The following is a 23,979-nucleotide window of genomic DNA, read 5'->3' as shown; positions in this document are numbered from 1 at the left end:
GTCCACGCCCTGCCCTCTTCATTCTCCATACTGTGGCCACGTGGATCCATCCTTCCAAAACTCAGATCCCAACCTTGTCACCAACCCACAGCTCCTTGTGGCCGTGAGAAGGGATTCCAAATGTGAGTGCCTACAGGAACTGTGGTGGCAATGTAACTAAGTGAGGAAGGTGGCCGGGTTTGAGGGGAAACCCCAGGACCAGCGAGGTGAGATAGGACCACTGACACTTGGGCTCAGCGTTGGGATTTGACAGTGCTAGGGAAATGGCAGCAAACTGGAGAATATATGCCACGTCCAAAGAGAGCAACGGCTACTTGGCCCCGGCAGGATGCAGACTGCATTGCTAGATCTTCCAAATTTGTCAAAAGTTGCATTAGTTCGTATAATGTAAAATCTCTTGATTTTCAAATGTTGGCAACTAACTCAGCCTTTTTTTTTTTTTTAATGTATGGGCTAAACCAAATGTGTCAGTGTCTTATATCCAGCAGCTGCCAGCTTCCAGCTCCGGGCCTACAAGATCACCCAAGCGCCGCTATTTGGAATTCATGGCCCTTCAGGATCCAGCCTCCTACCGCCAGCCTCTCAAACCATACCAATCTATTTGAAATTCTCTGGAACAGCTGGGTTGAGTTAGACACACAAAACCCTCCACCTGGAATTCTTTGCCCACTTTACCTGGCAAGCTCCTATGGCTCTGTCGTCCTTCAGGCGTCATTCTCCTCCAGGAAGCTTGGTTAGCCCCCTAGTCTGATGAAGTGACTCTTCCATGCTCTCAGCCCCCGGTGAAACTTCCATGTCCTTTATATTGTGGTCTTCCACATCCATGGGACTTTTGAGCCCTGGTACGAGGTCTGTCGCCTGCTGGATCTCCAGCCTTTGAGCATGGTGGCCACACTGCCGCCCTCTCGTGGGTCAAACCGGACTCACCCAGGCAGTGCCCCCTGAACCGGCTTTGTCTTCAGGTTTCAGTATTGAGGGAGCCCGGACTGTAGTCCCAGTGCTACCACGAACTTCTTAGGTATCTTTGGAGCCTCTTTCTTCTCTACGACCTCAGCATCCTCTTCCGACAAGTAGGATAACTAAATGAACCTTGCAGGTCATATATTTCACTGTTCCAAGAACCAAAACGAGGGCTGTGAAAGGGCTTTTGAAGCTCCCCTAAGTCACCCTGGAGGGAGAGGTTACTATGAGCGAGCTGTATGATAAACACACGTCTGCACAAGGCTGGAACACAGTAATGGCTTACCAGTTCTTTTCCATCTCACTCGAGGGCAAGGAACACGTCCAATTCATGTTTCCCCAGCGTCCATCGAAGGACCCGGCAGACAGGGGCCTTGGGGAAATGTTGGCTGAGTGAACAAATGCCAAAAGCTTCTTGAAGGGGAAGGGGTCCAGGCACATCATCAGATCCCGAAAGCAGCGACTTACCTGTTTTGTTCATCTCGCATTTGCCCCACTGGAAGCCTAGAGCCTGGATATGGTGAACCCTTGGTAACTACCAGCTGAAGGAGGAAAAGCAGAGAGAGCGAGGGTGAGGCAGGAGGTGTCAGGAAACCGAAATCCCAGGAAACAAAAGTTCTCAACCTTCGGTTTGTCAGTGCTTAATCCCCTCCCCCTGGGAGGCAAGAAAGGACTCCAGCGGCCCTGTTGATAAGATTTATTATTCTCCGCTCTGTACAAGCCGCGTCTGCCACCCGCCCCCCACCCCCCACAAACCAAGAGCGCCCAGTCCCCCCTTGTGCCCCCCCAAACTGCTCGTACCCCACTGTCCGGCCAGATTCCAAAGGAAGGGGGAGGGGCAGTTCAGGCCCACCTCCACCAAGCTTATTGGGGGACTGAACAGCTGCTGGGGCAGGGGGCTGATGAGGGTTACAAAACGGGGCTGGACGGAGGATCAAGTTCAGCGTCTGATAGGAGGAGAAGAGGGCCAGACAGGTCCAGATGGGGATGGTTCAGTCTTGAGTTTGCATGACATGCGCCTGGAAGGAGGCTAGTCTGTCTGAAGTTCTGAAGGATGGATGGGACAAAGAGAGGAGGGGAAAGAGTCTGATCGGCCTCCCGAAGGGGCGAGTCCGGAAGGGGACACCTGATCGGAGTGGCAGATGCGAAGCGCCCCCCCCGCCCTGGTCAGGCATCCTTCCCGGGCAAGGTGCCCGTCCCTGCTCCAGGCCCCCCGAGGCCCTCGGCCTTGTGGGCCAGGCGGTGTTTCTTGAGGCCGTAGGTGTTGGCGAAGCCCTCACCGCAAGAGGAGCAGCGGAAGGGCCGGCCGCCCTGGTGAGCCGCCAGGTGCTTACGGAAGTAGCCAGGATCCTTGAAGGCCTTGAGGCAGGCGGGACAGCGGAGCTCGGGCCGCGGCGGCTCGTGCGCGCGCTGGTGGCGCAGCACGGAGCTCAGGTAGAAGAAGCCCTTGCCGCAGTGCTCGCAGCGGTAGGCGCGCTCGCCCAGGTGCAGCCGCTGGTGCTCCAGCAGGTTGGAGCGGTAGCGGAAGGTCTTGCCGCAGGCGCCGCAGCGCTGGGGCCGGGCCACCGCGTGCAGCCGCCGATGCTCCGCCAGGCTGGACGACTGCGCGAAGCGCTTGGCGCACACGCCGCACTTGAAGGCCCGCTCGCCCGTGTGCACCACGCGGTGCTGCCGCAGGTACCAGGAGCGCAGGAAGCCTCGGCCACACACGCCGCACCGGTAGGGCCGCTGCTCCGTGTGGCAGCGCTGGTGGCGCATCAGCAGGGCCGCCTCCCAGAAGCGCTTGCCGCACACCGGGCAGCGGAAGCCCCGCTTCTGCCGGTGGCTGCGGCGATGCAGGAGCAGGTCGTAGGCACCCGCGAAGCTCTGGCCGCAGAGGCCGCAGCCCAGGGTCCGCCGCACCAGGTGCACGTACTTGTGAGTCACGAGGCCCAGGAAGTGCTTGAAGCTCTGGCCGCACGTGGCACAACTGAAGCGCTCGGGGCCCGCACCAGCAGCCCCGCCGCCCCCGGCCACCGCCGCCCCGCTCGCATCGTCGCCCCCAGACACCCCTGCCAGCGCCGCCACGGCCGCCCCCACCTCCCCGGCCAGCCCGTTGTCCAGCACGTTGGCCGCATCGGTGCTGCTGGAGCCATCCGAGGGCTGGGGGCCGCCGGGCGCGGGCGGGAGCAGGCGCTCGGGAGCAGCCTGGTGGACCAGCTTGTGCCACATGAGGTTCTCGATGAAGCCGAACGTCTTGCCGCAGGCGTCGCAGCCGTACGGCTTCTCCGCCATGTGCGCCTCCTTGTGGCTCATGACGTGGAAGAGGTCCGGGAAGTGCTCGCCGCAGTCCGAGCAGGCATAGCTCAGTCCCTCGGCGGCGCCCCCGGACGTGGCCGAAGCGCCCGGGCCACAGGCCCCCGCCGCGCCCTGGCTGGCGGGGAGGCCGGCGGCCCCGGCCAGGGCGCAGGGCAGCTGGAGCCGGTGCACCTGGCGGTGGCGGGTGAGGCTCTGCGGGTAGCCGAAGACCTTGCCGCACAGCTCGCACTTGTAGGGCCGCTCGCGGGTGTGCACCACGTGGTGCTTGCTCAGGTGGAAGGACTCGCGGAAGCGCTTCCCGCACACCGGGCACTGGTGTGGCTTCTCGCCCGTGTGGATGCGCTCGTGGCGCTTCAGGGTCTCGCGGCGCCCGAAGCCGCGCCCGCAGATGCCGCAGCAGAACGTCTTGCCGGGGACGCTGGCGCCCGAGGCTCCAGCCCCGCTGGTACCGGCCCCGCCGAGCAGCAGCGGGTGAGCGCCCAGGAGCGGGACGGGCACGGCGCCGTACACCACCGCCGCCGCGGCCGCCGCCGCCTTCTCGCTGTCTGTGGCCGGGGGGTCCGGGGGTAGGAGGTAGGGTCCCGAGGGGAAGGTGGGCGGGGGCTGCGGGACGGAGGCCGTCGCGTCCTTGGGCGCGTCGGGGGCCGCGGGCGGGGCGTGGGCAGCCTTGTGCCGCAGCAGGCTCTGGGGCGCCGAGTAGGACTTGCCGCACAGGTCGCAGGGGTACACGGGCCTCGGCCCCGCCGCGCCCGCGCCCGCGCCCGCGTGGGCCGCCTGGTGCTTGAGCAGGTAGGCAGCGTCGCGGAAGGCCTTCCCGCAGATGCCGCAGGGCAGGCGCAGCAGGTCGGCGGAGTGCGTCTTCACGTGCCGCTTGAGGCTCTCCCTGCGGTTGAAGCTCTTGCTGCACACGGAGCACGAGAAGGGCTTCTCGCCCGTGTGGATGATCTGGTGCTGGTGCAGGTGGCTGGGCTTCTTGAACACCTTCCAGCAGAGCGTGCAGGCGAACGGGCCGTCGCCGCCCCCCGCCGCTGCCGCCGCCGCCGCCGGAGGGGGCACCCCCAGCCCCGCAGGGGCAGCGGGGGTCGCGTTGCCGTCGGCGGGGGCGACGGGCGTGGCCGGGGGGCCGGAGGACGCCGAGGTGGGGGCGGTGGCGGCGGCGGCGGGCGCGGGCGCAGGCAGGCCCAGCGGGGGGAGCGGCGCGCCTGGCTGCTGCGGGCCCCCCGCGGCCGGCGGCACGTCCTTGTGGCAGCGGCGGTGGCGGATGAGGCTGGAGACGTGGTTGTAGGTGCGGCCGCAGACGCCGCACTCGTATGGCCTCTCCCCCGAGTGCACCAGCATGTGCTGGACCAGGTGCGAGGACTGCTTGAAGGACTTCTGGCACACGCCGCAGGGGAAGCGCCGCTCCATCAGGTACTTCAGCCTCCGGAAGTAGCCCTTGTCGTCCTTGGCGGGATCGCAGCCCGCCCCCGCGGTGGGGCCCGGCGGCGTCTGCGAGGGCGCGGGGAGCGGCCCGGGCGTCCCCGTGGGGGCAGCCAGCCCCGGCGTCGCCCCCGGCCCGGATGCCGGCCCTCCGCGCTTCAGGTTCCCGAACAGGTGCTGGTGTCCCGAGAGGTCGACGATGCCCCACTGCGGGGCCGGGAAGGCGGCATCGAAGAGCGGAGGAGGGGGCGCCCCGAAGGCGGGCGGCAGGGGCGGGTCGGGCTTCTTGGCTTGGGAGGAGGACGACGAAGAGGACGACGAGGACGACGAGGATGAGGAGGGCACCTCGGCCTTGGGTTTGAAGGTGGACTGGGGCGGGTAGTCGTACTGCGGCGGTGGCGGCTGGGGCGGCGGCTGGGGCGGCGGCCCGGGGGCGCAGGGCAGCGCCGCCACCGCCTTGGCGTGCTCCCCGTACAGTTCCATGGGCTCGAAGCGCTGGTGGTTGAGGAACTCCAGGAAGTCGAAGGGGTAGCTCTGGAAGTGAACCCCGTCCTCGCCCCCTAGGCCGCTGCTCCCGCCGCCCCCGGCGCCGCTACCCGCTGCGTTGGCCTCCATCCTGGGCGGGTGGGAGATGGGGGAACCCTGCAGAGAGGAGGACGGGGCTGAGGAGGCAGGGCCTTGCGCGGGGTCCCCCAGCTGTGGGCACTGGAAGACTCACACCCACCGGCTCGAGATCCGCCTCCCTCATCGTCCAGCCTTGCTCACCCGTCCCTCTGTCCTTCCACCCCACAGACCAGCCTTCCTCTTGGCTCCGCTGGCCCCAGTGACCTCTCCCCCTCGGCCTGTCCCCTTTCTGAGTCCTCTTCGCTCCTCGTCTCCCTCCTGTTTCTCTGATGCCTTCTATCTCTCCCCTTTTGTCTAGGCTCCTCACTCATCTCTATCCATCCTGCAGACCCTGCAGGCCCTCGACCTCCTCTCCTGAGATTCTAATTCTTCCAGCATCCCTGGCTTCCGCTCTCAGTCCCTTGTGCAAACTCTCTCAGGCCTCCACTCTGGGCCCCCCCAGGCCCTCTGCTCTGAGCCCCCTCCCCCCCCAACACACACACACACTATCCCCAGCCCCCTGCTCTCAATCCTCTCAAGTTTTGCCTTTGTCAAATGATAATAAGTTTCCATCAGAGCGGTTAAGAGGGTGGCCTCTGGAGACAATGCCAGATCTGAATCTAAGCCCTGCCATTCTCTAGCTGTGTGACCACAGACAAGTTCCTGAACCTCTCTGTGCCTCGATTTCCTCATCTACAAATGAAGGTGACAGAGCACATCCCTACCTCACAGGGCTGCTGTGAGGATCCAGCAAGCTATGTGTGTACGGTGGATGCTTCCCGGCACGCTGGACGGGATTCTAGTTATCACTCTCACTGCTAGTAGCACGAAGAGAAAGTCAGGACAAATGAGGACAGCTGGAATGAAGTCAGTGTCGGGAGGGAGATTCTTTTACTACAAGGTAGGAAGGAGACTCTGCTTGCCTGGGAAGAACAAGTTACAGCAGCAGGGCTGGGCAGCCTGACACAGCAGGAAACACGCGGGCCCTGGCCCTGGGTTCAAGTCCCGTCTCCTTCCTGACCCACACTCTCTCCACTTCTACAAGGGGGCGGTGACCCCCAGAAGGCAGGGGGGCTTAAGGGGGCTGAAATAGGAGGTAAGGAAACACAGCCACTGGCAGAGCTCGTTCAGCCCCTGGAGCTATCTGTACCTTCAGTGACATCGCACACCTGGGAGGAGCCTGACGGCGGATGCTCCGGGAGCATGGGTTCCTGGCCCTCCAGGACGGCAGTTATTCTCTGGGTGCCTCCTTTACAGGACTTCTCATTCCAGACCGCAGCTGTCCATGTCTGTCTACCCACCCCCTCAACCTCATCTCCTGCAACTGACCTCTGAGCCTCAGACCCACCAGGGACCTCGGGAAACGCCTCCACTGAGCGGGTGGAGAGCTGGTGGGAGAAGGGCCCGCAAGGTCTGCCATGATTCTTGGCCGCCATCCCCCTTCGTTGGGGGCCTGGCTCTGCGCCCAGCCCACCACAGGGGTCAGTGGGGGCTACCAACGCCAGGGCCCATCAGCCCCCATCCATCTGGCTGTCTCCCCAGACAGGTGAAAGGTGAGTGTCTCCTCCACCACCTCCACTGCCTGGAGGTCAGTATTTTTAGCCTCCAGCTCTGGGTGTCCCTGGATGAGACTCAACATCCTATGGCCTTCACACTCCCCTAGTTAAGCTGATCTCCGGAAGAAGCAGAGGAGTGCCTGGGGGCTCGGGGAAGCCTGTGGGCAGAACCTGAGTCTGGGAGAGGGCGCTGGACTGGGCTGGGGGACAGGGAGAAAGTACATGGAGGAAGGGTGCAGGGAGTAGGGGAGCAGTTAGGGTGCTACGGTGGGGGCATGGGGGGACGGGGTCCTAGGAAGGAAGCCCCGCCCTGGCTCGCCTCCATCAGAGCACAGGTTAACAGCTAGCTCTGCCGGGGCACTTCCCACAGGCCAGCACGCTTCCAAGCAGGTCACGCACACTAACTGAATCCCCACCACAGTTCTATGAGACTGTGACACGGGGCCTGTTGTTATCCGCATTTGACAAAACAGAGGCACAGAGAGGGCAAGTGACTTGGCCAAGGTCACAGAGCAAGTTTGTGGCTGGACCCCACCACTACCACCACCACCACCACCACACACACATACAGGATTGTTCCCTGAGGAGGACGAAGGGGAGGGTGGAACTGGGGGGACAGGAGCCTTATTTGGGGGTGCTCTCTGCATTATGCGGGGCACTCACAGACGGGGCCAGGCGGCTGGGGGAGGGATTTGCCGTCCTGAACACACGGAGCACCGATGTGGTGAGGCCGCCCCCTCTTGCCTGCAACATTCTTCCCCAGACCTCAAGGCTCCCTCCCGTGCCTCCTTCAGGTCTCTGCTCAGATGTCCTCTCCAAGAGAGGGAAAACCTCTAACCCCACCACTCACCAGCCCCTCATCCTGCTGCATTTTTTTCACCACAGTCATTGCCACCAACTGATTGCGTATATTTCGTTTGCTGTGTATTTACTGTCTGGCCTCCTCACCTAAGAGAGTGAAGACTTGGCCTGTCTTGTTCACCACTGGGCCCCTAGCACCTAGCACAGCACCTGGCACAGTGTGGGTACTTGATAAATATTTGCTGAAATGTGGGAATTAAACAGCACCCTCCCAAATCACCAGAGGGTCTACAATGAAATCACAAGGAAAACTAGATGAACAAGAAATGGAAAAGCAACATACCAAAACAGGAGATGCAGCTAAAGCTGTGCTCAGAGATAAATTTATAGCTGTAAATGTCTACAGATACATATTTGTTGAATGAGTGAAGGGATGAGACTATGCTGACCAGAGCTACCTGAGGGAGGAAGGGGGACATTTAGTGGAGACGGAGCTAATATTGGCAGGGTGTTCCCAGGAGAATGAATTCTGGTGGAAGTGATGTTGCGAAGAGGGCCCCAAGGGCAGGTGGGCAGATGCTGACGGACTGCTGCTGGGAGAGGCAAAGGGGGTGTTACTGGGGACACAACTGCTCAGGCTCACAATTATTTCCAATGGTAAATGAGAGACATTTCCTTTCTCAGGGGACCCAAGCCTCAAACTGCTATCTTTCTAAGGGGAGATGTGCCATGGATTTCATGCACAGAGTGGTGTGATGGGGGGAACCCCTCCCAAGGGGCAGGAGTCCCACAGCAACCGTAATCACAATCATGACAACTCATGTTTATTGTTTGACCAGTTTCACATGTACCATCACCTTGATGCCTCATAATAGTGCTGTACCATTACTGGACCCATTTTATACGTAGGGAAACTGAGGAGAAGGGGGGGGGTCATTTCCCTAAGGTCATGTAGCCAGTGGAGGGGAAAGCAAGTATTGGATTCCAGGTCTCTCTGATGCCAGGACCTGTGGGCCATTCTGGTACAACAAAGCTGCCTTGTGATGAAACTCTAGCCTGTAATAACAATAAGTAACATATAGTAACATGTAACACTGAACCAAGTGCTTTTTACATGCCCAGTACCCTCCTAAATCCTTTACATGTGTCGACTCAATGAATCTTCCCAATAACCCTAAAAGATGGTTAGGATTATTAACCCCATTTTACAGAGGAAGAGACTGAAGGCCAGAGAGGTTAATTAATCTCCTAAAGTCATACCACTAACAAGTGGCAAGGCCAGGAGTTGAAGGCAAGCAGTGGGGTTCCAGAGTATGCGCTGTTACCCTTACAACACGCTGTCTTTCCTTTTTTTTTTTTTGGGCCGCACTGCGTGGCTTGTGGGATCTTAGCTCCAACCAGGGATCGAACCCGGGCCCACAGCAGTGGAGTCCTAACCACTGGACCGCCAGGGAATTCCCATGCTGTCTTCGGGTATTTCTCTCTCCAAAATAAAGGAAAGCCCTCTCTCCACCTTATACTGGAAATATACTTTGCCCCCTCCACTTCCCTGGCACTCAGCCCCAGGACTAGCCACTGGCATTTACTGAATGCTAACAAGCATCACACTAGGTGTCTTATGTGGCTTGTCTCAAGCAGACTTCACAACAGACTCATAAAATAAGCATTACTACTGTTCACATTTAGTAGACAGGAGGACTAAGGCCAAACCATGTCACTGTCACTCCTCCACTCAAAACCTTCAGTGACACCATCTCAAAGCGGATCAGAGATGACCTCCACAGCCCCAGCAGCTTCCTGGCTGCTCCACCAACATGCCAGCTCTATTCCTGCCCCAGGGCCTTTGCACTGGCTGTTGCTTCTGCCTGGAAGGCTCTCGCTCCCTCACCTCCTTCACGGCTTTGCTCAGATGCTGTCTTCTCAGTGAGGTGCTCCAAGACCACTGTAACCTGTCACCCAAACCAACATTCCTGCTCACCCCAGCCTCCTTCCTTTCTCTCCTTTCCTGTCAGCATCATCTGACAAACCATATGGTCTGTTTGTCTGTCTTCTTGCTGTTGGGCCCCAGCTCTAGGAGGCGGGGTCCAAGCAGGCAAAATTTTGTACCTGTTTTGTTCACTGCTCTATCCCCAGGACCTAGAACAGGGCCTGTCTCAAGTATCTGTTAAATAAGTGAATGAATGAAGCCTGGTAAATAGGGAATAGTTTGCTCAGAGATACGCCGGCTGGTGGGATCCAGGGCTCATCCTTGTAACCATTTCACTCTCGGGGGAGGGGAGCAGTAAGGCAGTCCCCTGGTGGGCCACAGCTGTCCAAGAGAGGAGTTTACACACAGGTGTAACTTTCTGGTGTGTAGCTTTCTGGGGGGGGGAGAGGACAAGAGGATCACAGGAGTCTCTTGAAAGAGGCCTTCCTGCCACCCCCTCTGACACCACAGCCCCTGTAACTCTATGCCCTTATCCTACTGTATTTTCTTCACACAAACATTTGTAGTTTGCTTTTTAATTTTCTGCCCCATGAACTGGCATATACACTCCACCAGGACAGGGGTTTTTGTCTGTTTTGTTCTCTGCTGCATCCCCAGTGTGTATAGGTGTTCATTAAACAGTTGTTGAACAAAGGTAAGAATGAACAAATGAAGAACATTCTGGGCTCTGTAAAGCTGACAAAGGCCAGGTGACTGACCACAATGCCCTCACTTCTAAGGCCCTATGAGAACAAACCTTCTCTCTCCTCATTCTTCCCTTCAATTCCTCTGCTCCAACCTCACTGGTCTCCCATGCCGCCCTTCTGATCATCATGATCATGGCCACCTCAGGGCCTTTGCATGTGCTCTTCCTCTGTCTGGATGCCTGGAACAGTTCACCCACATTTTTACATGGCCAAGTTGCCTCTGCTAATTCAGGTTTCACCTCTGAAGTAGCTCATAAGACTCAGAAAACCCAGAAAACAGCATTGGTCTTGTTTGTTTGCTTGCTTTTGATCTGTCTCCTCAACTAGACTGTAAAGGCCCACAAAACAAAGACTGTGTGTCTCTCTCTCTTTCATGGATGTACGTCCTGGACCTAGAACAGTGAATATTCATTCTGTAAAGAGCGAATGAATGAATGTCTAGGGAAAAAAGAAGTCATGCCCTAGTGGAGCTGGGAGTCTTCCTCAGGGAGTCCAGGAGAAGGGAGTGAGAAGTGGAAGGTCAGGATGAGAGCTGTCAGGGGCAGGGGAAGACGAGCATCCTGAGAGGGACAGCCTCACGTAGGCCACTGCTCTGTGGGAAGACAGCGGACAGGAGCTGACCCGGAGGAGGGTGGGGTGGGAGTGTTTCATGGGAGCCTGGGGCTAAACTGGCAGCTATTTCTACCTAAAGGGGGAGAGGATGTGGGTGTGAGAGCACAACTCTAGACGGAGCTGTTTATGGGGGGGGTGAGGGGTGTCGGTGATTGAAAGGATTATTCTCAAGGGGAATTATTGGGGGGGGGGAATTGGAGAAGGAAAAAAGGCATTCTTGGCCACTGACCAGAATGCAAAGTATTTTTACACTAATGAAGGGGGCGTTGTGTGGGGGGGGCTGGTTAGGAGCTTTGGGGGCTGTTGTGTGTAGACAGAGATAATGGGAGACAGATCTGCCGTAAAGCACTAATGCCACACTCTTTGGAGGCAACCTACAGGGGATACTAAAGGGAGGGTTCACGGGCAGCTGCCCTGCATGGGGACGGGCAATGCCGGTGGCATTTTTGGGGCTGTCCTGGAGGAAGCAATGACGGGGGGGTATGTAGAAGGGATCCTATGAGAAAGCCTTCGTGGGGGGCCATGGCCGCAGTTGGGGGGATCGCCACGAATGAGGGCGTTCTGGCAGCTGTCCTACATGGGGGCATTAATGGGGAGATATCTGGAGTAGTCTTTTGGGGGAGCAGTCACTGGGGGGCCCCTGGCGAGGGCTCGGCGGGAGAAGCACTGATGGGAACGTTCTGGGGACCAGGGCGGGCCAGGGCGGGGCCCCCCCGCCCACGTTGCCCCCGGGACCCCGGGCCACGCGCCCCGTCACTCACCGGCGCCGGGGTCTCCGCCGGGAGGAGGCCGAGGAGGCGGAGGAGGCGCCGCCGCTCCGGGGAGACCCGAGGGCCCGACCGGAAGTGCCGCCCCCTCCCCCTCCCCGGCAGCCCCGCGCCGCCCGCCTGCCCGCCCGCCCGGAAGCGGAAATCGCGCCCGTCTCCGCGGCGCCGGCGTGGAGGAGCGGAAAGAGGAGGCGGCGGCGGCGACCGGGAAGAGGAAGTGCGCCTGCGCGTTGGCACGGAACAGCCGGCGGGGGACGACCCGGCCGCTTCCTGTGGGCGAGCTGAGCATAGTGCGCCTGCGTCCTGTGCGCCCGCCTCTTCTTAGGACGCCGCCCACATCCTCCGGACATCCGGTTAAGCCACGCCCCCTCGTGTAAATTTCATTTAAGCCCCGCCCTGGTCCCCGAATCACGCCTATTTCAGAGCTTAATTATCATAATCCCCACCCATCGTCTCAGAATCCGTCCTCCTCGACCCAGCCCCGTGAAGTTTACCCTGTTCTTCCCCGCCTCCAATCCCCTAATCTCTAGAACTCCAGCTCTCCCTCATAAACCCCTCCTCTCAGAGCTCCTTAGGCCGAACCACGCCCCTGCGTCTAAGCCCCGCCCCTTCCGTCCATAGCATTTAAGTCCCACCTCTCTCATGACTTTCATGCTAAATTAATTCTGCCTCGAACTTCCAAAGCGTTCTCTGAAGTCAGTGGGTCTCAAAGTATGGTTTGGAGACCAGCAGCATTGGCATCACCAGGGAATTTGTTAGAAATGTAAATTCTCAGATTCCCCCTGCCTCTGACTTCCTGAATCAGAGACCCTGGGGGTAGGGCCTAAGGACCTGGGTTTTAAAATACCCTTCAGGTGATTCTGATGCAGGCTGAAGTTTCGAACCACAGCTTTACCACACCTTACACGGGCCCTCTCGTATACTCTCTGTAAGCCTCGCCCCTAACTCGGCCCCACCTCAAGCAGCTAAGCCCGATTCTATTCAGTTCTTCCTCCTAAGCGCCCCCTCTTTCAGGGCCTTTCCTTCGTTACTCCTCTTAGGTACCCCCTTTTCTCCCCTTGGCCTGCATAGCAGTCATACCCACCGCTCAGCATCTTAACAGTTCAAGTCCTACCTCTCCTAACACCTTGCTCTCCAGCAGTTTCCCCTTGAAACCCCTCCCCTCAGATGAACGCTATCCATTCCCTCTAAATGCTCTCAATTTCTGCCCGCCAACCCCTACACCTCCTTAAGCCCCACGCCAGCTCTCAGCCAGCCCCGCCCACAGTTCTCACCTAACTGCCCTACAAGCCTCGCCCCTCAGCCTCAGCGCCGCCTCCTGAGTCCTTAGCCCCGCCCCTCCGGCCCTACCAAAGTGGTCAGTCCCACACACAACCCTCAACTCAGTGTTTCTCTACAAAGAGTGCCAGGACAGAGATGGGCCAAAGTGGTGGCTGCAGAATTTCCGGGAATCTGGTTAGAACGGCGCCGGGGGTTGGGGGGGGACCTAGAGTCACGTTTGCACAGAAGGTTCAATGTTCTACTTAAGAGTGGATCTTTAGAGGGAGTGCTTTGAGGTCCACTGGAGATGGGAGAAGCGGCAAAGTCTTCCCCCAAGCCAGTCTTTAGCGCCAAGCTAACGAGGCACATGACAAGGGGGTGGTGTAGCGGGGAAGAACATTTGAAGGGAGGAGAAGAGGGGCGCCAGCTCTGGGATCATCACGGAACACACACAGGAAGCCAGTAGGCAGAAATTTATTTCCACAGCCCCTGCCTCCACAGGTCTGTCAGTCCGAGGGAGGGTGGCAGAAGGCTGCAGGACCCAGAAGTGGACGTCCTCACCCTCGACCTCCTCCCACAACGGGAAGACTACCAGACAAGAGTGTGTCCCGGTTTCCCTGCCCAGGTTCAGTGCCAGCTGAACGCCCAGCTCTAAACCTGGTCTGGGGAGCGGTGGCCGGGGCTGGGGGTCAAGCCACCTCTTTCCCCTCCAGCTCCTCCTCATCGGCCCCTGCCGTGGCCGGGATACCCTCGTCGTCCCACGGTGGTTCAGGTCCTGGTTCCCGAGGACCCAGGGGTGCCTCCATGGCCTCGGGGTGCTTGCGTTTGGCATGGCGCCGGAGCGTGTTGGCCTCGGTGAAGCGCAGCCGGCAGACGGGGCACTGGTAGGGGCGCTCCCCGGAGTGGACGCGGTGGTGGTGGGCCAGCTCGCCCGCCTCTCGGAAGCGGCGGGGGCAGAGCGGGCAGCGGAAGGGCCGAAGGCCGGCATGGATGTTGCAGTGCCGCCGCAGGTGGCTGGACCGCTTGAAGGTCTTGCCGCAATCCTTGCACTCGTGCGGCTTCAGCTCTGAGTGTGAGATGCTGTGGCGCTCCAGGTCGGAGAGGTAGGGGAAGGCCCGAAGGCACACCGGGCAGAAGTGCGGGGCCTTCTTAGGGCCAGAGCTCTCGGGCCCGCCTGCTACTGACCCTTCAGAGACTGTGTAGGGCACACCCTGATCATCGATCAACAGGAGGTCACTGCCACCGCCGCTGCCCACCGGGGCTGTCACCCCCTGTGCCAGTGGGGGCTCCTGCCCCGACTTGGGGGGGCGGCCCCGCTTGCGAGGGAGGGACGCCTTGAGAGTCCGATTCGAGGAGGTGGCCCCTCCGGGACGTCGGCCTCGGCGGCCCCGGGGAACAGGAGGAGGTAAGGCCAGAGGTTTCTCTTCCTCCCCGGGCAAAGGCGAAGGCCACGGGTCTGGGCTGGGGGTGTCCATTGAGCAGTGGGGGGCTTGGGTCTGGGCACTGGAGCCGGGCTAAGAGGAGAGAAGGGGTAGCCGTCAGTGCAGGAGGGTATGGAGCAGCCCTTGTCCCCCCAAACCTCGCCATCCCTGGGTCCGAGTCTGTCGACCTGGGCGTGGCCAACATTCACTTGGACGCACAATTAAAGCCACGCTAGTGGGTAAAATAGCAAGATAATTCTGTACCAGTTGGTAAACAGGCACTGCCCTGAGCCCCACAGGTGTCTCCCAGACCTCCCTAACCCCTCCTAGACATTCAGAGTCAACTTGAGCCAAAATACAGAAAAATCTTCCAAGGAGGATAGAGTCCAACTGAGGGTGCAGGCGAGTATTTCGATCCTCAAAACAGAGAACCCATCAAACAGAAGAGCTACAGAGGCCTCAGAAATGTTTTTGTCCCTCCTTCTGACAGAAGTGACAGAGGGAGAGAAGGGGGGTCAGGACTGGACGAAGAAAGGGACTGGTCCCAGGTGATGTTTGCCCCTGAGTTGTGGATGTGGACATATATCAGAGCTGTTAAAGAGTGTGGGCTCTGGAGCCAGAGGTTCTGGGTTCGATTCCTGAGTCTGTTGCTTACTCTCTGTGTGGTGGCCTTGGGCAAGGTGCTCACCTCTCTGAGCGTCAGCTAAGCCTTTTGCAAAACAGGATGCGTATTTCCACCTACTCGCACCTAAAGTGCTCAGTACACGGAGTGCTTAGGAGGTATTAGCTCTTATTACCACGGCGAGCAGCTAAGCCTCACACCGACTCTCTGAATAAGGGTACATCATGCCCATTTTGCAAATGGGGAAACCAAGGCACAGGAAAGTCAAATCAGTTGCCCAAGCTCCCTCTGCCGGTACGTGGCAGGGCCAAGACTTGATTTCATGGACCCCAACGGCCCAGAGAGTGAGAAGTAATGGACCCAAGGGACATCATAGGTCCCTTAGTCCTGCGTTTGAATCCAGCTCTACCGTTCATTAACAAGTGGCTTTGCCTATCTGAGCCAGTTTCCACCTCTGTAAAATGGATACAGCAGGGTTGTCGGTCGGCATATATATAGTAAGCACCAAATGAACTACCATCACCAACACCACCATCAGCAGCAAAGCCTGGGACCATGGGACTGGGGAGTAATAAAGTGGAGGGGGAGGAGAGCACAGGTGCAGTTAGGATTAGGGGTTACAGGTGCCACTGCACCCCACTGGAGCAAGCACACAGATTAAGGTCCAGAGAACGGCAGCCACTTTTCCATGATCACACGGCTCGCTCGGTTGGGGTTGCCTGGACTAGAACACGGGTCTCTGGAACAGTGCCCCTGACCCTCGCCCTCCTCCACCCCGGTGCAGGCGCGCGCCCGTGAGCACCGACCGCGCGGGGCGGGCCCTGCGGGGGCGGCGGCCAATGAGCGGCGCCGGGCCGCGGACGGCGAGGGCCGCCAGGAAGGGGGTCTGCGCGCGCGCGCCCAGGCGGGCCGGCTCCGCGGGGCGCGAGGTCGGCGCGCGCGCTTCAGCGAGCGCAAGAGCAGAAGCAGGTGGGGGGCGCGCTCCAGGAGCGCGCGGCCCCGGGCCTCCCCTCCCTCCGCTCCCCTCCCCCCACCCGGGCCCCCCGCCTCTCGGGTACCTCATTTGCATGTCGCCTGGACTCGCGAGTGTGCGCGCGCGGGGGCGCGGGGCCTGCGCGTGGGAAAGGGCGGGGGCGAGGGGGCCCTGCCCCTCGGCGGCGCGCGCGCGCGGGACGGCCCCGCCCCTCGGAGCGGACGCCGGTCGGCCCCTCCCTCCCCTCCCCCTCCCCGTCGGGCCCGCGCCCGCGGGGAACAAAGGGGACCCGCTGGGTCCTAAGGGCCGGTCACATCCCCATCGGCAAACCGCGCCTGCGCACCCGTCGCCCTCGCTGGCCCCGAACGGGAAATTACCCCACCAACACATCCCAAACACATAGAAATGTCTTTTCTCCCACAAAGCACCCAGCCGGGTGACCCAATCAAAGAAAGGTACCGAAAGGATAAAGAGCGGGAAAATGGCCCCTCATTCCCGTAATTAACATGGCGCCTGATTAGCTTCAAAGCCCACTGGAAGCCTAAGCACAAGATGGAGCCTGCTCTACCCTCCTATCTCTATCGCAGATCGGCGAACTTCGATTTCTCTCTTCTCCTGATGCAACTCTACATCCTACCCAGGAGGAGCCTGAGGCCGCGAAAAGGGAATCATGTCTGCCCTCATCTATGTTAACACCGGCCAGCGTCGATACCGCAGGGAGGAGGCCGCGCGCGCTGAGCTTGCTGCCCTTAGTCTGTATGGCGCCGGGGGCCACCCTAAGCCCCGCCCCTTCTCCATGCCCTCACCCAAGATGGCGCCACCCTGGCTTCTCGAACCTCCAGTAGCTGCGAAAGGGACGGGAAAGAGAGAGAAGGGAGGGCGGCGGGGAGGAGGGAAGCCAAGAAGGCGGGAGAAAGGGGGAGTGCGGGGGAGAAGGGAGCCGAGGCGGAAGTCGAGGGGCCTCCCGGGTGGAAGTGACGCTACCCCCGCTGCCCAAAATGTCGGCGCCCAGAGGGAGGTGTAAGTAATTAAAGAGGAAAGCCGACTGACTTTCCCGGCCTCCCGGGGCCGCCTCAGGGCCCCAGAACCCCCGCTCCGTACGAGCAAGGTGGACTCGCCCGACTGCGGGTCTAGCCTGACCTGCCCCCGCCCCGGGCGCTTGGGGCCGCACCTTTTAGGGACAGGGGGGGAGGGGTACAAAAGGCCGGCTCTAGGGGCCTGGGTCCTCGAGCTGACTGGGGAGGGGGGCTCAGTCCCGCGGGCGACTGGGTGGGGAGGAGGCGGGGCTTAGTGGTGGCTGGGGCGGAGCAATGGGTGGGCGTGGTTTAGAGTGGAAATGGGCGGGACTGTGGGTAGAAAGTGGGAGGAGCTTAGGCAAAGGGGTGAGGTTTGACAAAGGGGCGTGGCTCAGTGAGAATGGTAGGGCCCTAGGTTGAAGGGTCCTAATTGGGGCTGAGGGGGGTAAAGGGGTTCAGTGTGGAGGTGGGAGGAGCTTAGAGTAGAAGGGATGGAGTTTGTCTAGGGATGTGGCTTTCAGGAAGTGGTGGACATAGTGAGGGGGGTGGGGTTTAAGCGTGTAATTTGGGGCGTCGTAGTGGAAATAGCAAGTCTTTATATTGCAGGTGAAATGACAGGATGGGGAGGGTGTCAGAGAGGAAGGGCTGAGATGGCAAGAGAGGTAGAGTGGCAGGTGGTCTTGGAAAGGAAGGGGTTTACTTAAAGGCTGGGTTTAAAGGAAAACTTGAGTGGGGTTTAGGAGGCGGATCTTAGTGGGGAAGAGATGGGGGACTTCAAGAGGAAACTCGGAGGAACTTAGCAGATAGTGGTAATCAAAACAGCTTACCTGTTGAGTCTTTGCTGTGCACAAGCGTCAGTAAGCACGCCGCACGCATGGCCACAAGTTTGCTTAGTCCTCACCACCACTTCATGAGATAGGTCCTCCCATTATTCCTATTTTGCAGATGGAAAGAGAATCAGTTGGCTTTATCCAAGGTTCCAGGACTAGTCCTGGTCTCCCTGGAAGGTTGACTCACGTGCGCTTAGCCCCACATTTTCATACTGTCCTTGGCTAAGAATGTCGTCAATCTTCATCTGAAGATGATTTTCATCTTCAAAGAAGAGTGGGAGTGGCTTTCAGAGGGGAAGGGGCTTGTCAAGGAATATAAAAGGCTTCAGGAACAACATGGAGACTTTGGAAGGGGTAGGCGGGACCTGAACACGAGTGGGCGGGGTTTAACCACACTCAGCGGGGCTTAGAGCGGGATGGGAGTTCATTCACAAAGAAGGGGAGAAGCTTAAAAGCATTCAGTGGCTTAGAAGTGACTTGGAAGTGATTAGGAAGATAGATGAGTGGTGGAAGGGGTTGTAGGAGTGGGAGGGGCTTAAAGAGCAGTAGGTGTGGCTTGGATAGATGGGCGTGGCTTAGAAGGTAGTAGGCCGGGCCTCACAGGTCTGTGAGTCCAAAGAGCCTGATAGGGGAGGCTGATGGGGACGTGGCTCCCTCACCCCACTCCATGTCTCCCCGCTCCAGAGGGAGCCCCCACCCGCCACTGCCCTCGCGCCACGCCACCATGGATGACGCCCCGCTGCCAGCGCCCCCGGTCCCTGCCCCGGCCCCGGCTCCGCCCGCTGCTGCCCCCCGCGTCCCGTTTCACTGTAGTGAGTGTGGCAAGAGCTTCCGCTACCGCTCGGACCTGCGGCGCCACTTCGCTCGGCACACTGCGCTCAAACCCCACGCGTGTCCGCGCTGCGGCAAAGGCTTCAAGCACAGCTTCAACCTGGCCAACCACCTGCGCTCGCACACCGGCGAGCGGCCCTACCGCTGCTCCGCCTGCCCCAAGGGGTTCCGAGACTCCACCGGCCTGCTGCACCACCAGGTGAGTCCTGCAGGCCGGCCCCAAGCTGGCCTCCCTGGGCTGGACTCGCCCTTGGAGCCCCGGGGACCCACTATGGGCAACAGACAGCTGGCCCCTAAGAAAATTTCTGTCTCCCTCCCTCCCTCCCTCCTTCCCTCTCCATCGAAGCGCCCTGACAAGTCAAAGCATGAGCTGTTTCTCTTTCAGTCTACACCCAACCCAGGAACTAAAACATTCATAGTAAATTTGCCCCACCTCTATGCACCTCCCCTCTCCCGTGCCCCTTCTCATATGCCAGCGTCTGCAACTTTGTGCTCATCATTCCGTTACCGTTTTTAAAGATAGATTTACCACGTATGTATTTAATTCCTTTACTCAGCAATTACCTATTGAATGTTTTACCTGCTCCCAACACCTGGGATACCAAGGTGAAATCAATAAAGTCCACGCCTTCGGAGAACTTACATTCCATTGCGAGTGGTCCATAGCCAGGTAGACAATCAGCAAGAAAGCAAATACACAGGCAAGGATGATCTGGAAAAGGAGAAGCGTTGGGAAGGAAGTTAAAACAACAACAGCAATAATAACCATCTGAAATGTAGGAGTGAAGAGGGGAGAGCTATGGGCTACCACACAAGGTGGGGGAAGGTCAGGGCAAGGTGATATTTGAGCTGAGACCTGAAGGAAGAGCAGGAATCCACCATGGGAACAGCATTCCAGGCAAAGGGAACAACAAGTGCAAGGATCCTGAGGCTGGAGGGGCCAAAAGCATGCTAACGTGGCCGGAAGCAGAGAACGAGAATGAGAGGGTTGAAGCTAGATCTTGGCCCTGTGGACCTGGCAGGGAGCTTCCTCCGCATCTCTCTGGGAGGCCAAGAATCTGTCCCGCGGGCTAGACCCTCAGCCCTGACGCTGGGCTCTTCCTCCTGCCCTCCCAGGTCGTCCACACTGGCGAGAAGCCCTACTGCTGCCTAGTCTGCGAGCTCCGCTTCTCCTCGCGCTCCAGCCTGGGCCGCCACCTCAAGCGCCAGCACCGTGGGGTGCTCCCGTCCCCCCTGCAGCCCGGCCCAGGCCTGCCCGCCCTGAGCGCTCCCTGCTCGGTCTGCTGCAACGTGGGGCCCTGCTCGGTGTGCGGGGGCGCGGGGGCCGGCGGCGGAGAGGGCCCAGAGGGCGCAGGCGCGGGCCCGGGGAGCTGGGGGCTGGCGGAGGCGGCGGCCGCGGCGGCGGCCTCTCTGCCGCCGTTCGCGTGCGGTGCTTGCGCGCGGCGCTTCGACCAGGGCCGCGAGCTGGCAGCCCATTGGGCTGCGCACACCGACGTGAAGCCCTTCAAGTGTCCGCGCTGTGAGCGCGACTTCAACGCCCCCGCGCTGCTGGAGCGGCACAAGCTGACCCACGACCTGCAGGGGCCGGGCGCGCCCCCCGCGCAGGCCTGGGCCTCCGGGGCTGGCGCCGGGCCCGAGACGGCCGGCGAGGGCGGCGCTGCGGAGGCGGGCGAGGCTCAGCCGGCCTGGGACGGCAGGCTGCTCCTGGGCCGCGCCGGGGGCGGCGTGCCCGAGCTGGGGGGGCTGCTCCCCGAGGGCGGCGGGGAGGCCCCTGCGCCCGCGGCCGCGGCCGAGCCGTCGGAAGACACCCTCTACCAGTGCGACTGCGGGACCTTCTTCGCGTCGGCGGCGGCGCTGGCCAGCCACCTGGAGGCGCACTCGCGCCCCGCGACCTACGGCTGCGGCCACTGCGGGGCTCTCTACGCGGCCCTGGCGGCCCTGGAGGAGCACCGGCGCGCCAGCCACGGCGAGGGCGGCGGCGCGGAGGAGGCGGCGGCGCCCGCCCCGGAGAGGGAGCCCGCGTCTGGGGAGCCTGCGTCCGGCTCGGGCCGCGGCAAGAAGATCTTCGGCTGCTCCGAGTGCGAGAAGCTGTTCCGCTCGCCGCGGGACCTGGAGCGGCACGTGCTGGTGCACACGGGCGAGAAGCCGTTCCCGTGCCTGGAGTGCGGCAAGTTCTTCCGCCACGAGTGCTACCTCAAGCGCCACCGGCTGCTGCACGGCACCGAGCGGCCCTTCCCCTGCCACATCTGCGGCAAGGGCTTCATCACGCTCAGCAACCTCTCCAGGCACCTGAAGCTGCACCGGGGCATGGACTGACGTGGCCAGGCTGTGCGCCCCTCCGCTAGACCACCCCTCCCAAGGGCTGTACTCAGGGCCCGGGCCAAGGGACCTAGGGACCACGAGGGAGGCCCTGGCCCTCCAGATCCAGACACGGGCCCCGAGATGAGGGGACCCTGGCTGGAGACATGGAGCCACCAAACACACGGGCCCCTGAGCTGGGGGGCAGCGAATAAACGGAGAGATTCCTCAGCTCGAGGGTCCCGGATCTATGGAGAGATTCCTAAGCTCCAGGCCCCTGGAATACGTGCTGAGCACCCCCAAATCAATAGGCCCCTAAGCTGTGGGACCTAGGAATGAGAAATGGGTCTCCACAAGTACTTCTCATCTTGAGGGCCCAAATAATAAAAGATGGGCACCCCTCCCCTAAGGGAAGACTGCCCCTCTCCCTAAGAGCCATCATTCCGACGACCTTGATCCGGAGAATGGGGGGGAACCATGTCCCCGGATTTCCCTGGATCCCCTCCAAATGCTACCCACCAGAGTCACTGGTGCCCCCAGATAATGGATATAGCCGGAATCTGCCTCTCCCCTCCCCCGACTTTATTCCCTATTCGGAAAGAGGACCAGGGTAGTTGCCCCCTGCCCTCAACCCCTTCCCCAATTAGGTCTCCCTCCCCTACTAAGGAATGGATCGACCCTAATGATCTCCCCCACCCCCAAAAACTAGAATAGCCTGGTTCAAAATCCCTGCGCCCAGTAGGATGGACTGATCCAGATACACATACCCCCACGCCCTGTCCACTGGAATGGGCTGGTCCAAGTTGCCACCTGCGCCCCACGCTCCTTAGAATGCATTCGGCAGACACTCCTCCCCTTCCTCTAGCGTGTGGGCAGGTCCACGTCATTCCGCATTATGTGAACTCACGAGTGGGAGGTGGGGGACATTGGGGTATCCCTCCCGCTCTGCTGTAGCACCTGTTGGTCTTTCCATCTCTGTCAGTTTGTCTCTGTGTTCTTCCCAACCCCAAGAGGAAGGGGGATTTGGCTAGGGGGTTTCCCACTGTGAGCCTCGACCTTGCCCCCTATCCCACTCCCCAGTGTCTCCTGGACCCCAATAAACCTTGTCCTGTCAGCCACTGCCGTCTCACTTTCTGATCCTTGGCTTTAGGTAAGTGGGGATTCCTCGCCCTCTGATTTAGGACAGGTCTCCTAAATAGAGGCAGATCTTTCCTTCCACCTGAGAAATTTCGAGTCCTTTAGACGGTGCATGACCCTTTTAATATCAGAGATGGTTTAGATCTCATCTAAGTGGAACCCTGCATCTTAACTACAAAATACACCTCCAACGGACGGACATGCCCCCTAGGACCAGACACACCCTTTAGAAACCTTCAGTCCCATAGGACACGCCCCCTGAAAACCAAACTCTTTACAGACGTCCTACCCCTAGGAAGAGGCCCCGCCCCTTAGACTCTGTCTCCCAGGCAACCAAGTTTGTACCTTAGCCGCTAGATCCTTCCCCTAGATTAGGATCCGCCCATCTAAGGACGGGCGGGCCCTTCAGATTGTCTCCTACGCGCTAGATTACATTCCGGTACCGAGTGCCAGGTGCTGTCACCCCCTCTGGGGATCCAACAGTGAACAAAATAACTCTTTAAGAAAACGAGTGGCTGGGCTGTGCCACCTTAGGTGGGGTGGTCCAGCAGGGAGGAGGTGGGGGGGGGGGTGCTTCTCTGCAGAGGTGGCATTTGATCTGAGACCAGAAGGGTGAGGAGGGGCCGGCCAGGTGGACACCTGGATGAGCCCAGGAGGGGAGGGAGGGGTGAGATGAGGTGGAGAGGTAAGCAGGGGTCAGGGTACACAGACCCTGGTGGGCCAAGATGGGCATTTTACTGTGCTTTGTGGGCAATGGCAAGCAAGACTGTAAGTGTGAAGGGATGTGACCACTCTTGCACTTTCCAAGGGTCCCTCTGCCTGCTGAGTGGAAAAGGGACTGCAGGGGCAGAGTGAATGCAGCAGAGGCTACTGCAGTCCACCAGGAGAGGAGTGTGGGGGCCTGGAGCAGAGGGACGGACAGAACCAGGTGGGCCCAAGATGGATTCTGGAGGTGGAATGTGCGAGCGTGTGTTGTGTGTGCGCGTGCGTAATGGAAAGGGAGGAATGGGGGCGGGGCTGGGAACCGGTTGCGTGGTGCTGCTTTGTATTAAGACCAGAAAACGGAGAGAGAACAAGTTCGGGTGGAGGCTAGAGGGATCAGGAGTTCCATCTTGAGCTTCTTAAATTTGAGATGCTTGGGAGATTGGCATGCTCTAATAAGGCTGAAGATGTGCATATGCCACAGATAGGCACGAACCCTAGAGAAACTCACGTTCACCTGCACCAGGAGATTCATATAAGAACATTCACAGCAGCAAAATGTACAGCCCTGAACCCAGAACAACTCAAATGTCCATTGGTTTGGGCTGAATGTTTGTGTCACCCCAAATTCATATGTCGAAATCCTAATGCCAGGACTTCCCTGGTGGCACAGTGGTTAAGACTCCGCCTGCCAATGCAGGGGACACGGGTTCGAGCCCTGGTCCGGGAAGATCCCAAAAGCTGTGGAGCAACTAAGTCTGTGCACCACAACTACTGAGCCTGTGCTCTAGAGCCCGTGCACCACAACTACTGAGCCCGCGTGCTGCAACTACTGAAGCTCGCGCACCTAGAGCTCATGCTCTGCGACAAGAGAAGCCACAGCAATGAGAAGCCTGCGCACCGCAACAAAGGGTAGCCCCCGCTCGTCGCAACTGGAGAAAGCCCGCACGTAGCAACCGAGACCCAACACAGCCCAAAAATAAATAAATAAATAAATAAATAAATAAATGAATACATAATAGAAGTCCTAAGGCCCAATGTGATGGTACTTGGAGGTGGAGCCTTTGGAAGGCGCTTAAGTCATGAGAGTGGAGCCCTCATGAATGGGGTTAGTGCCTTTATAGAAGAGGCATCAGAGAGACCCCTAGCCCCTTCCACCAGGTAAGGGCACAGCAAGAAGGAACGCCTATGAACCAGGAA

At 59.6% G+C, this 23,979-nt stretch overlaps 3 protein-coding genes across 7 annotated transcripts; 1 reads left to right on the top strand and 2 right to left on the bottom strand.

Moving 5' to 3' along the window:
• Nucleotides 1–1,738: 1,738 nt before the first annotated feature.
• Nucleotides 1,739–11,795, bottom strand: ZNF865 (zinc finger protein 865). 2 transcript variants are annotated; one of them, XM_061172792.1, is made up of 3 exons: nt 11,684–11,795; nt 10,361–10,489; nt 1,739–5,319 (listed from the first exon to the last, which is right to left on the bottom strand). In XM_061172792.1, exons 2-3 carry the CDS (start codon nt 10,442–10,444, stop codon nt 2,128–2,130), a joined length of 3,276 nt encoding a protein of 1,091 aa, XP_061028775.1. In that variant the 5' UTR covers nt 10,445–10,489; nt 11,684–11,795; the 3' UTR covers nt 1,739–2,127. The 2 variants fall into 2 exon arrangements, with proteins under 2 accessions (XP_061028775.1, XP_061028776.1); XM_061172793.1 differs by lacking the exon at nt 10,361–10,489.
• Nucleotides 11,796–13,407: 1,612 nt separating this feature from the next.
• On the bottom strand, nt 13,408–16,702 carry ZNF524 (zinc finger protein 524). 3 transcript variants are annotated; one of them, XM_061173232.1, is made up of 2 exons: nt 16,603–16,702; nt 13,408–14,463 (listed from the first exon to the last, which is right to left on the bottom strand). In XM_061173232.1, the coding sequence occupies exon 2, from the start codon at nt 14,422–14,424 to the stop codon at nt 13,639–13,641; it is 786 nt and encodes a 261-aa protein (XP_061029215.1). In that variant the 5' UTR covers nt 14,425–14,463; nt 16,603–16,702; the 3' UTR covers nt 13,408–13,638. The 3 variants fall into 3 exon arrangements, with proteins under 3 accessions (XP_061029215.1, XP_061029214.1, XP_061029216.1); XM_061173231.1 differs by lacking the exon at nt 16,603–16,702 and adding an exon at nt 16,051–16,146; XM_061173233.1 differs by lacking the exon at nt 16,603–16,702 and adding an exon at nt 15,059–15,151.
• On the top strand, nt 15,893–22,058 carry FIZ1 (FLT3 interacting zinc finger 1). Of its 2 annotated transcripts, XM_061173229.1 has the most exons (4): nt 15,893–15,961; nt 16,553–16,985; nt 18,496–18,841; nt 19,759–22,058. In XM_061173229.1, the coding sequence occupies exons 2-4, from the start codon at nt 16,636–16,638 to the stop codon at nt 20,956–20,958; spliced, it is 1,896 nt and encodes a 631-aa protein (XP_061029212.1). In that variant the 5' UTR covers nt 15,893–15,961; nt 16,553–16,635; the 3' UTR covers nt 20,959–22,058. The 2 variants fall into 2 exon arrangements, with proteins under 2 accessions (XP_061029212.1, XP_061029213.1); XM_061173230.1 differs by lacking the exons at nt 15,893–15,961; nt 16,553–16,985 and adding an exon at nt 17,547–18,165.
• The last annotated feature ends 1,921 nt before the right edge of the window (nt 22,059–23,979 follow it).

Source organism: Eubalaena glacialis, chromosome 18 (assembly GCF_028564815.1).
Source record: "Eubalaena glacialis isolate mEubGla1 chromosome 18, mEubGla1.1.hap2.+ XY, whole genome shotgun sequence".
Taxonomy (NCBI): domain Eukaryota; kingdom Metazoa; phylum Chordata; class Mammalia; order Artiodactyla; family Balaenidae; genus Eubalaena; species Eubalaena glacialis.
Note: the sequence above shows the minus strand (reverse complement) of the source record. Positions and strands in the feature narration are given on the sequence as shown.

Coding starts and splice junctions, on each gene's coding strand:
- ZNF865 (XM_061172792.1), bottom strand. CDS start 10,444: ATGATCATGATGATCAGAAGGGCGGCATGGGAGACCAGTGAGGTTGGA. Junction 5,320..10,360: donor GAAGAATGAGGAGAGAGAAG/GTTTGTTCTCAT, acceptor TCCTCTCTGCAG/GGTTCCCCCATCTCCCACCC.
- ZNF524 (XM_061173232.1), bottom strand. CDS start 14,424: ATGGACACCCCCAGCCCAGACCCGTGGCCTTCGCCTTTGCCCGGGGAG.
- FIZ1 (XM_061173229.1), top strand. CDS start 16,636: ATGTCTGCCCTCATCTATGTTAACACCGGCCAGCGTCGATACCGCAGG. Junction 16,986..18,495: donor GTCGGCGCCCAGAGGGAGGT/GTAAGTAATTAA, acceptor TCCCCGCTCCAG/AGGGAGCCCCCACCCGCCAC. Junction 18,842..19,758: donor CCGGCCTGCTGCACCACCAG/GTGAGTCCTGCA, acceptor CTGCCCTCCCAG/GTCGTCCACACTGGCGAGAA.